This window comes from Phycodurus eques, chromosome 6, assembly GCF_024500275.1.
Source record: "Phycodurus eques isolate BA_2022a chromosome 6, UOR_Pequ_1.1, whole genome shotgun sequence".
Classification (NCBI taxonomy): domain Eukaryota; kingdom Metazoa; phylum Chordata; class Actinopteri; order Syngnathiformes; family Syngnathidae; genus Phycodurus; species Phycodurus eques.
Genome location: NC_084530.1, coordinates 5,455,583 through 5,467,844, shown reverse-complemented (window position 1 = coordinate 5,467,844; position 12,262 = coordinate 5,455,583). Strand labels below are relative to the sequence as shown.

Genomic DNA, 12,262 nt, shown 5'->3' with positions numbered 1-12,262 from the left:
TATTTTTGCCGTAGACTGAAAATATTTGGGTTTGACGTCAAAAGACGAATATAAGACAAGTGATCAAACGTTCACCTTTTAATTCTTGGTATTTGCATATGGATCAGGTACACAAGTTTGAAGATAGTATTGTTTGTAATAAAACACCACATTTTTAGGTGAAAAAAAAAAGTTTTGGAACAGATGTTTGGTTTTCAAAAGTTGATTGTACTCATTATAATCCCTTAAGTGGAAATTCAGCTCATACTCTGTTGTGTATTTTGTATTGCCCACTGCATACATTAAAAAAATATATATATTTAGTAAGGAGTGTTAATGATGGCTGGACATGAAACCCAGGGTTTCACTAGGCTATAATGAAGTCATAATTGTAAATGTATTGTTGAGGTGTCAACTCTTTTGAAAAGAAAAACCTTTGCATTTATAAGCATTTGCACTGGTACGAGGCCATAATTCTCTGAACAGGAGGCAAAGACAGAGGTTACTCACTATTGACGCCAATGTCTCCATTGCTATGTTTCTCCAACAGGAGCTCAATGTGCGAGCTTGCCTGGGGGATGTTCTCAGGACATGCTTGAATTCCTGCACCTAAACCATCTCTCTGGTCAAAAAGAAGTGGGAGGGAGCTCATAGGAGACCTGCGTGTGATGGAGGGAGGAAGAGGGTAAAGGTGGTGAGTGTTTCATTTGTTACTTGGGTTGTAAACCTGCTGCCAAGGATAAAATATCTCGGTAAAAACAAAAGCTGTACTGTGAGGAAAGACTTTCCCTCGGCGAGTTTCCCTGACATGGGAAGCGACAGTCATCAAGGTCTGACTCTAAGACAAGGAACAAGATGTCAAAATTAATAGGAATCAATTCAAAGTATGTTTGTAATTTTCTGTCTGTGTCATTATAGAGGGTATCCAAATACGTGTATGGTAACGGGAATTACAACTGTTTTGTGAGATGGAAGAACAAATGAAGGTAACTATTTTGACCTCTGCCTCATATACCTCGTAGTGAGGTTGGGGCTTGACTCAGTAGTGGTGGCAGTGTGGAGAGACCAGTGATGAAAGGTTGCGTGGAGGTTACATTGTAGGCGCTGCTCGAACCTGGATGCACCTATCGGAGTTCATTTTGAAAAAAGAATGCAAGTGTGGAGATACAAAATCCATTCAGTTAAACAGTATGGGTAAAGATTTTTTTGGGGGGTAATTTATCCAAGTAACCGTAATGTCTTTGTATTGCACCGAATAATAAAAATGATAATACAGTGGTGTGAGAAAGTGTTTGCCCCCTTCCTGATTTCTTATTTTTTTCCATGTTTCTCACACTTAAATGTTTCCCACCGTCAAACAAATAAAAGCATTTGTCAAAGCCATCCATCCATCCATTCTGAATACCGCTTATCCTGTTCAGGGTCACGGGGCACTGAAGCATAAGGCAGACTACACCCTGAACTGGTCACCAGTCAGTCACAGTGCAAATATAGACAACCATTCACACTCACATTTACATTCACATTGTCACTGAGTGGGAAGTGAACCCACGCTACCCACAACAAAGTAAGTACCACTACACCATCAGTGACTTGGTCAAAGGCAACACAAGTGAACACAAAATGCAGTTTTTAAATGAAGGTGTTTTTTTCCCTCATTAAGGGAGAAAGAAAATCCAAACCTACATGGCCCCGAAGTTATCGCCCGCCCTCCCGTTAAAACATAACTTTTTTTTTTTTATTTTTTTATAGCTGAGTTCAATTTCTCTAGCCACACCCAGGCTTGATACTGCCACACCTGTTCTCAATCAATAAATCACTTAAATCGGACCTGCCTGACAAAGTGAACTACAACAAAAGATCCTCAAAAGCAAGACATCATGCAGGGATCTAAAGAAATTCAGGAACAAATGAGAAAGCATGACCACTGTTTTGCTGCTTCAGGAACGGGAAGACTGGCTGTGATAAACGGAACCATGAATTCTGCTGTCTATCAGAAAAATCCTGAAGGAGAATTCCCGGCCATCTGTTCGTGATCTCAAGCTGAAACGAACTTGGGTTCTGCAGCAGGAGAATGATCCAAAACACACCAGCGTTTCCACTTCTGAATGGCTGAATAAAAACAAAATGAAGACTTTGGAGTGACCTAGTCAAAGTCCTGACCTGAATCCTCTTGAGATGCTGTGGCATGACCTCAAAAAAAGCAGTTCATGCTCCAAAACCCTCCAATGTGACTGAATTACAACAATTCTGCAAAGATGAGTGTGCCAAAATTCCTCCATAGCACTGTAAGAGCTTGAGTGCAGTTGTTGGTGCTAAGGGTGGCCCAACCAGTTATTAGCTTTCACTTTTTCCACACAGGGCCATGTAGGTTTGGATTATTTTTCTCCCTTAATAATAACAACCTTCATTTAAAAACAGCATTTTATGTTTACGTGTGTTGTCCTTGACTAATATTTCAATTTGCTTGATGATGGGAAACACTTAAATGTGACCAACATGCAAAAACATAAGAAATCAGGAAAGGGCCAGACATATTTTCACATCACTCACTGTGTATGGATGGATGTACTGAATATACCTGTGGGTTTGAAACAGGATTGCTTGATTGGTGCGAGAGTGAGAGTGCATGGGATGGGAGGAGTCCTGATGAGAGAGAGGTGCTACACATGGCCCCAGCCAGGGACAAGGAGGTGCTACACACCCCTCCACCCAGAGAGAGAGCGGTGCTGCAGATGCCCCCACCCAGTGAAAGAGGGTTCTTAAGGCTGGAATAAATACCTGAGCGAGAAACACAGAAGGATTATTATTATTTTTTTTTAAATGTGCAGGTATGTGTCTATAGTAGGGTTGGGTATCGAGAATCGAGAACCAATCGGAGCCGGTTGTGCCGGAATCGTTCAAATTAAACAATTTCGGTTCCCAGTTTCGATGCCTATAGTCTGCCGACCCCAAAGAAGAAAATGGTGACAACCAAAGAAGAAGAACGCGCACGAAGACGTGCTTGTGCCCAATGGCAGCGGCAAACAAAAGTCTGTCTTATCTTTGGTCAAATAAATGACCAGTCGCTGCAGTGCAACACTTACAATAAGATTATATTGTGCAAAGGAGGCTTTCATGATGTGTAGAAGCTCCTGCTCCGAGCCTTAGCCTACACCGCGCGGAACTTCAGTCAAGTAAAATTGGGTGAGTGAAACAATAAAACACGTCTGTCATCATTGACGCACCTCCCAAGTTAAACGGTGGGTTGCACTTTTGCACTGATGGTTTTTAGTCTTCAAACTAATGTAAGAGCTGATGACAGGAAAAAAAAAAGCTGAACATTGAGCTAAAACTTCACCAAAGGTCAAACTTGCAACTTTACATCACAATGAATTGGGACAAAATCCACAAAACAATTGTCTCACAGTATCACAAACACTAGCCTTGTGTCTCATCAGTGGGTAGGTAAAGCAATCTAAATTTTATGGTATTTGGTTCCATTTATTACTCATTCTTGCCGTCTAGGTTTACTTTTGTTTTCAAAATTCACCGGTGTTGTGTCAAGTTACTTGTCATGCCAAAACGGTTCCGGTGTGTACCCTTCAAAATAAAAGGCTACAAGCTTAAAACAGGAAGTCAAGTTAAAACTTGCACGTATAAACCATTTGACGTGGGAAAACAGTCGCAAATAACTATTTTAACAATGCTATATTTAACTTTTAGCGAAACCATTAATTAATGAAGATTAAGTCAATTGGGTTAGTGCCACACACATTGGTTTTTAGTTCATAGGTTTGATATTGATACTGGTTATAAAAAAAACTTTTATAATGTTAAATGTTCATTTTAGTCTGCGGTGTGGGCTGCTAATAAAATGGATGTTCTTAATTTGGAAACCTTTTTAAACCATGCAAACATTTTTGACCCAGCCCCCTAAAAGAATTGGAATCGAGAATCGTTTGGAACAAGAATCGAAATGAGGAACCGGAATAGGGACTGGAATCGCTCAAATTCAAACGATGTCCAACCCTAGTCTGTAGAGCCAGAGAGTACAAACATCTTAATTTTCCAGATTCTATGTTGTTAAATAATTATATCTGTAATAAGATGAAATAGGCCCATCTCAGAGATTCTGCTGCAGAATAAATGCCGGATGAAGATGAAGAAGATATTTATAAACAGCATTATTATACAAGCAAAAATGTAAGTACACGCATACAGATGGAGTAAAACTGTCAGAGCCTCTTTTTTTTGGACATACACTGCACACTGATCAAATGGTAGTAAAACGAGCATACAGAAACTTAAAGTAGCTTGTAAGGATGCTCTGAAATTATAACTCGATACGACAAAACGTCTTGTAGTGTGACATAATCCACGACTGACGATTTGGCCCTACAATAGCCCTACGATGCCAAAATTAAAAGTCTAGCATTTTTTTATTTTTTGAAAAAATATTTTCCCGTGTAGTGTGACATATCAACGACAACTCTCCGACAGCGCACCTTGACGTCGACCAATAGGATTGCGTATTGTGACCAGCGCTTTGCCTTCCGTGCTTGCCGTTGTCAGCATTTGCTCATTTTGCCCCCCAATACATTGGCGCGGCATGGTAATGAGTGTATCTGGTCGTGTTGACCAGTGGCACGTTCTCCGCCTCTCCGACAGTGTTTGATTTGACAAAATAAAGCCCAGTGATCGTAGAAGAGGGGATACTGTGGTATCGAAATACATGTCGTGTAGTGTTGCCACTGTCTCCCCGAGAGAGGGCAAGATTTTATGACAGTAGCCTGACATAGGGCAATCTGGAAAGACAAAAATGTTTTTGTAGTCTGATCAAGGCATGAGTTCTCCACAGTTTTAGTCTCATATTTGGAGACATTCGTTACGTTGCCTCTTGTATGATGCTTTTTAAGTTGATATTTATTTTTGTGTGTGTACACGTGCATTTGTGTGCTTTCCTATTTTGTAACTTGTTTGTCTTAGCCTGGACCCTGAGTCTGAAAATGCAGTTGACTAATAGATTGGTTTTAAGGCAGTCAGGCAGAGCACAAACCTCGATGTCTAATGTTATGTTAGTTACACTGAGCACAAAGATCTCGAACAAGCGAACTGATCAGACTGAGCATTATTTATTTTGTTCTTTAGATACTGTAAAGATAAACTGCCATTGTGACATTCACCTAGCATTTTCTGTGAAGCTACAAACGAATATGCTGAGGTGGAAACATTTTGTTACACACAGGAAACTTGAGGGCGACCACACACACCCACTCACCCGAGCCAAGCAGCGAGTTGCCACGGCTTGTGGAAAAACTGCTAGCTGAGGAAGATGAGAATGAAGAGGACAAAGGAGTGGTGGTGGGCAATGAGGAGGGGAACGCCAGGTGTGGAACTGACATTGGGCTCGGGTAGAGCGAGGAGGTGAAGACTGGTGGTGGTGGAGGAGGAGGTGCGGTGCTGTGATGATGATAATGAGCGTCCTCTTTCCTCTCTCGGTTCTTGCTTCCCCGAGGTCGGCCTGGACCGTGGCGGCTCTTTTTGTTGCCACGGTGCCTTCTCTCTTGGGACACAGGTGGCAGGGTAGTTTTGTCCTCTAAATCTGCTTCTTCTGGGATAGGTGGTGTGCTTAGTTGAGACAACTTGCACAGAGACTTGGAAGGTTTGTAGTCCCCTGAAGAGGAGATCTTGCGGATCTTACTGCTACTACCCAGCACTGATGTGGAGGTGATGCGCATGATGGAGCCAAAAGTTGAAATTGTGACCTTGTTCTCGAAAGGGCTTGAGTTTGCATCTGACCGATCATGACCCTGAGACCCTGTGAGAGGGCCCTCAGCAGGCGTCAACGCTGGCGGCTCATGATAATTGCTATCCTCGTCTTCCTCCTCATCCTCATCTTTGTCTTCCTCCTTATCACCGTCCTCTTTGGCCCTCTGGACGGCTGGCCTCCTGTGACGCTCTTTGCGATCCTCGCCACTGTGGTCACCGCCTCCTCGCTCTTGGTCACGCTCCAGACGGGAAGAGGAGGAGTACTGATGGAAATCTGGAGCGGAAGACTGATCTCCACCTTCATGAGCAAGACAGAGCTGATGAAACAAAATCATCCCCTTCAACCTTCCCGATTTCTTAAAAGTCCCAGGCCAACAAAGTCCAAATTTTTCCACTGTTTTATGTATAGGTCAAAATGAGAGTCGGTAACCTGGTTTAAATTTGACATCTGTGCGGTTTGTCAGTTGTAATAACCAATGAACACCAAACTGCTTGCAAAACGGGTGGATTTAAAATCGCAGTCATTGTGACATCATTTCACGAATTAATATTCAAGTACGAGCCCTCGGCTACACGCCCACTCATCTCAGGAAAACTGGCTGAGCGATAACACGGCTACATGCTTAGACTTTGCGTCACCTGCCGAACTCAGAGGAGTTGAGGAATAAATGGCTTCAATTTATTTTGGGAGAAATTTCCAAGCATTTCAGAAACAGAATTGTGCTGTGTTGTGCCCATTGTTGTGCCAATTGTGCCCATTTCGTGGACGAGGACTTAGTAAACATAAGCTTTCATACACTGCTAGAAGTCAATTTTTTGCGCGATTGGGCGGCAGCGCCCAAGCCATGCAAATACAATATATAAAAGGATATGTGTTGTCTCTTACAACTTTAATTACCTATATTTATAATTTATAATGTAACTGTGGCTTAAAGAGCGAAGCTTGCGGTCATTGTCGCCAAAATATGCGCGAGCGATGCAGGTCGCGCGCCAGTTATGTTTGAAGTAATTGAAGGGGAGCGCAGGACCATCCTCTCCAAATATCCTCCTCTCTTTTATTTCACCCACGTCCCCTCCAACACTTGGTGAATTCTGCTTCACAATGATCGTAAGACTGCCTATTGAACGATCCGTCGCTTTGAACGCTTGGCTGCTGAGAGCCGATCAGAGTAAAGCTTATTTACATGTCGGATATTAATGAGAAATCCGTTCATCTCAACTGCCAGGTGAACAAAGACCAACTACAATAGCTTGAAAAAGGACATTCTGGCCATTTTCAACCCAAATTATTTTACAAACCAGATAACAGGACATCAAAGATTCTTTAAAAAATGTGATGGCAGGGGACCTTTAACATTTTATTCTTGCTCCTGCTAAACTGTTACTGTAATACCTGGATTGAATGGACTGGAGGAACAGGAAGAGGAGGAGCCACTCTTGACGGTGCTTCCTGCTTTCTTATTGTGGTGACCGTGACTGTGCGAAATCAGCTTCTTGGACTTTCCCTCACTGTCTTTGGAACTGTGGTGAGTGGAAGAGAGCTATCCCAACACAAGCATGGCACACACAAATTATTTGCAAAAATGTTAATTTTGCTGTATCCAAGAACTCATGTCACACTGCTCTTCATACCATGTCTATACTGCTGGATACCACCGAAGGGACAAGGCTGTCAGAGGACTTCTTGTGGCGGTCTTTCTGACGAATCTTGTCCTTGTGACTCTGAAAAGACATTAATTACACAGGAATCAGGCGAGCACCTTAGATTTCTCACTTGAGCAAAATGGTAAAAATAAGAAAACAAAAAATGGTCAATTGAATTTAGACGTTTTGGAAATCAAATGAGCGGCACGGCGGCCGTCTGGTTAGAGCGTCTGCCTCACAGTTCTGAGGACCAGGGTTCAATCCCTGGCCCCGGCTGTGTGGAGTTTGCATGTTCTCCCCGTGCCTGCGTGGGTTTTCACCGGGTACTCCGGTTTCCTCCCACATCCCAAAAACATGCATGGCAGGTCAATTGAAGACTCTAAATTGCCCGTAGGTGTGAATGTGAGTGCGAATGGCTGTTTGTTTGTATGTGCCCTGCGATTGGCTGGCAACCAGTTCAGTGTGTACCCCGCCTCCTGCCCGATGATAGCTAGGACAGGTTCCAGTGCTCCCGCGACCCTTGTGAGGATAAGCGGCTCGGATAATGGATGGATGGAAATCAAATGTAATTTATTTACCTTCCGCTGCCTGTGGTGGTGATGTTTGTCCTGTGATGGAGAAGTAGAGCGCCCCCTGGAATGACTGAAGGCACTACTTGCATTTTCACTGGAGCGTCGTTTCTTCTGCTGTAAATAAGAAAACATGAACTACAACTAGGGCTGTCACTATCGAATATTTTTAGAATGAATTATTCTATCGATTATTTCATCGATGAATCGAATAATCTGATAATGTATTTTGCATTAAAGTTTATTGCAAAATCAAATGCTTCCGATTACGGTTTATTAACCGATTATTGGTTTATTTTGTATTGTTTAATGATGAAACAAATCCAAATAAACAGCAATATAGCAATATCACACGAGAGGGAGTGATGTACTCACCAACCTTTTTGAAACTGAGAGCTACTTCTTGGGTCCTGATTAAAGCAAAGGGCTTGATATACACTTGAGGCTGCTTCTGGTTCGACTACATCAATTACAGGCCATTCATTCTACAGCTGCAAAGAACGATTATTTTTATTAAGAGATTAAAGTGCCTCTTATTTTTTTTTGATTCAGTTGCTGGTTTGGTCTGTAACATGTCAGAAAATAGGATTGTTTTCCAAATAAAAGCTTGTGTTTGCAAATGACTTATTTTGATTCAACACAAAGATAACCAGTCTGCTTTCATGGAGGACTACAGAAATCGGAGAATATTTACTGTTGAGAGGCTAAACTTCCAAGGATTTGGACAATTTTAACTTCAACAATGGCTCTAAATGATTTATCAATTATCAAGTTGTCAATGAATTTGATGATCGATTAATTATTGTTCAATTGATTGAAACACGGCGGCACGGTGGACGACTGGTTACAGCGTGGTTAGGCTCCAGCACTCAAAAAAATGGGTTGAGAAGAAATGCCTACCGGTATTTTAGCTACTCCAATACTTGAACGTGTGTATTTAAGTGTGTGAATGACACTGCTAATAATTTCAATACACAGCATGTATAATTTTTGTATTGGAACAAAACCTATGGAGCTGGTTTACACTATGAGGAAGTAGTAACAGTGGCTGGATCGCGTACCATTTTGTTGTAGTGATGCTTGCAGTAGCCACAATATTTGACATTGTCAGCTTCAGGGCCTTCCTCCTCACACAGCAGGCCTGCCATCTGAGCGCTAACAGCATCATCCAGTAGGCCACACAGGAGAAGAGACACGCAGTTATGTTGAAATCCACACAATACCATACACGTACAGCCAGTGCCCCATAACATACATTCACAAGAGAGGACCTTTTATAGCAGGGGTGTCAAACTCATTTTTGTCAGGGACCACATCATAGTTAGGACTTCTTCTCTCAGAGGGCCGCCATGAGTGCGAACCCATATAAATTAATTAATACCTCATATAATTACATATACCCAACAAATTGATGGATACCTAGTTTTGAAATCAGAAGCCTATAAAAACATATGTTTCAACTATTATTACACTTCTTTTAAAAGGGGGATTGCTAAAAAAAATGCTTGCAATTTCTCAACATTACTACAAGTGAAGATAATTTGCACTTTTGATAATTTCGCAAGCAACATGAAGTTGACGCACATGATTTGCTTTCGCAGGCCACATAAAATGATGCGGCGGGCCAGATCTGGCCCCCAGGCCACCGGTTTGACACTGGGTTTAAAGAGTTAATAGTAATTCTTGTACATTTAAAGCTTACAGATCAAGTTGTCATTATTTGGAATATAGTGAAGGTTTTTAAACATTCCGCTTTTGACTGCTGCAAAAATATTCTCTATTTTTAATTTCTTGAAAAATGGGTGACCGTGACCATAGTCAGCTGGTTATAAGAGAGGGCTGAATCAACCCATTTTCCCAGGAAAACCTTAGCTACATTTTGTTACAAACTAGTTGATGGATTGATCGTTGGAATATTCCTGCTAAACATTTTCTGCAATGCATTTCGAAGAGACTCTTTGTGACGTGGCATAATGTGAGGCATCTATGTGCATAAAGGCCTGAAACCTAATATGAAGCATTTTTCTGGGAGCCACATATACACACACTCATGACCACCTACCAGGTGACATGGAATGCCTGTCTGCAGCCTTGTCTGTTACAGGCCATGCACGCTCCACATGCTGCCTTGCTCTCTCTGCCATGGTCCTCACAGATGTAACATGTCTGGGGAAAGGATGACAAGGAGAGAGGACCTTGTCAACAGAGCACATGTGGCTTTCCAAAGCTTTTCCAGTTTGTTGTGTCCTGCATCAAACTGTAAAATACACATTGTAAAGGTAAGCATACACACATCAAAAAATTCTTTGTCTTTTTTTGTGCCCTGTTCTATTGTGAATCCACTTTTTTGAAAAACGTTTGTTGGTTCATATACCCAACTAATCATATTACAAAGAGATCAAGTAGGAGTGATGAAACACTGAAATGCTATACTATGTATGTTTAGGGTATGTTGTGCTTTCTGTGTTCACTATGTGTACACAAGGTATTCCCACTCTGTCTTGCCCACAAGGAGTGGTGCACACTGGTAGGGTGAAGCAGGCAAAGAAACAGGTGCAGAACAAAGGAACGGCAGGCCATTTACCTTTTAGCCTCAGCCTCTGTTTCACCCTTTGTCCTCCAGTCTCTCAGTCTTGGTCTACCCAGCACAACCCCAACTCGGCTCTCTCGCCAATTTTACGCATTAGCGATTCAGTGAGACTGTCATAAAAATAACCAAATCGTTATGTGGTTGATTCAGTGCTTTGAATACTTCCAGTGTCGGCTTAACATTCAGCACCCTCATTTGGTTTCTGTGTGTTCGGTACAAAAGTGGGGAGGCTTAATAACGGCTCAATATTCCTGCCTTGAACAGGCTGTGTGAAAAGGGGCTTATGTTACCCTCAAAGGATGTCAGCTTTAAAACGGAAGACGAATGCGGACAGAGCCACAGCAGCCCTGTAAACGAAATGGAAGAGTGGCTTCTCAACTTTTCGCCATCCATCGTAATACTATTGAGGAATGTGGGCTTCGAACTATGACTGAATGGCTCTGACAGGAGAAACCTGCATGCAATTTACTGAAGCTGATACAGTAATATGAAACCGGCCCTCCAACACTCAGATGTGTACATCTACATGCAAACACACAGCCCGTGTTAGCATCTGCTCACACAAGATATTGATTTAAATGTTTGAAAAGGTTAGTTCTGATGCACGCTGGCCACTCTGCTTAATTCCTTTACCAGCTATAAAAAAAAAAACAACAACAACAAATAGATATCAAAAGACTTAAAAGCCGCCCGCATGAATTAGCATGCTGGTCATGCAGTCAGAAGAAACGAGAAAAAAAAGACATTCTAAAATTGCCAAGAAAGTTGTGTACATTGAAGATTATAGTAGTAGGAGCTCCCATGGGGTAGTCTTCTTTTTTTAACCAAAACATGCAGATTAAATAACTTTTAGACTGTGTGCACAATTATTGGGCAAGTGAGATTTTGACCATATAATTTTTATGCGTATTTCCCAACTCCCAGCGTATACACTTAGTTGTTTATTGAATTACCAGGTGATGTGTATTTGTGTAAAAAATATATATATATATATTTTTTTAGGTACTGTATAAAATCTGACTCATTTTTGATGAACACTTATCATTCTTCTTTAAAGTTGGACTTTATGGTGGTACTTGGAGAACGACAACATTTTTGTGGTGGTACTGGAAAAAAGGACACAAATCTACTCCCAAACATTTATGAAGAATCAAACGTGGAGCTACTAGCAACCCATTGTATCTCCAGTGTTAGCATATACCAGAAGTACAAGGTGTCCGTACATAGCCAAGGTAGGGAAAGCTGAAATCCGACAACCACTGAATACTGCACATAAGTTAAAATATCAAGAGTGGGCTAAGAAATACCTAAAGAAAGAGTTTTCAAAGGTATTATGGACTGATGAAAGAAGAGTCACTCTTGACGGACCAGATGGGGTGGGCCCATGCCTGGGCACACGACTCCACTTCGATTCTGACGCCAGCAAGGTCGTGGTGGGGTATTGGTATTGGCTTGTACCATTAAAGTTGAGCTACTTGGACCGTTTCAGCTGGAAGGACTTCTACTACCGGTTTTTAGACACTTTCTTCAAGCAGTGTTACAGAAAAAAGCCTGCCACTTTAAAGAAACTCCATGATTTTTATCAAAATGCTTAATCACATGCATCAATGTCTTTCACAGCATGGCTTACAAGTCAAGAAGGCATTAAAGATGACAGGAAAATGTCATGGTCTCACTTCCTCACCCGACTTAAACCCTATTGAGACCTTGTGGGCTCTTCAATTGCAGA

At 41.7% G+C, this 12,262-nt stretch overlaps 1 protein-coding gene across 5 annotated transcripts in view; it reads right to left on the bottom strand.

Moving 5' to 3' along the window:
• LOC133404095 (protein AF-17-like) overlaps positions 1-12,262 on the bottom strand; it is a 29,649-nt gene that overhangs the window by 8,326 nt on the left and 9,061 nt on the right. For 4 of the 5 annotated variants that reach the window (XR_009768782.1, XM_061679710.1, XM_061679709.1 and 1 more), the window contains exons 5-14: positions 10,006-10,109; positions 9,005-9,098; positions 7,953-8,060; positions 7,363-7,452; positions 7,124-7,271; positions 5,240-6,028; positions 2,561-2,760; positions 995-1,103; positions 751-817; positions 490-638 (exon numbers count right to left, since the gene is read on the bottom strand). Coding sequence is in view for 4 of the 5 variants with exons in the window: in XM_061679710.1 (XP_061535694.1) it covers positions 490-638; positions 751-817; positions 995-1,103; positions 2,561-2,760; positions 5,240-6,028; positions 7,124-7,271; positions 7,363-7,452; positions 7,953-8,060; positions 9,005-9,098; positions 10,006-10,109 (1,858 nt within the window). In the remaining variant the exon portion in view is untranslated. The remainder of the gene's footprint in view (positions 1-489; positions 639-750; positions 818-994; positions 1,104-2,560; positions 2,761-5,239; positions 6,029-7,123; positions 7,272-7,362; positions 7,453-7,952; positions 8,061-9,004; positions 9,099-10,005; positions 10,110-12,262) is intronic. The other variant, XM_061679707.1, reaches the window with a different exon arrangement.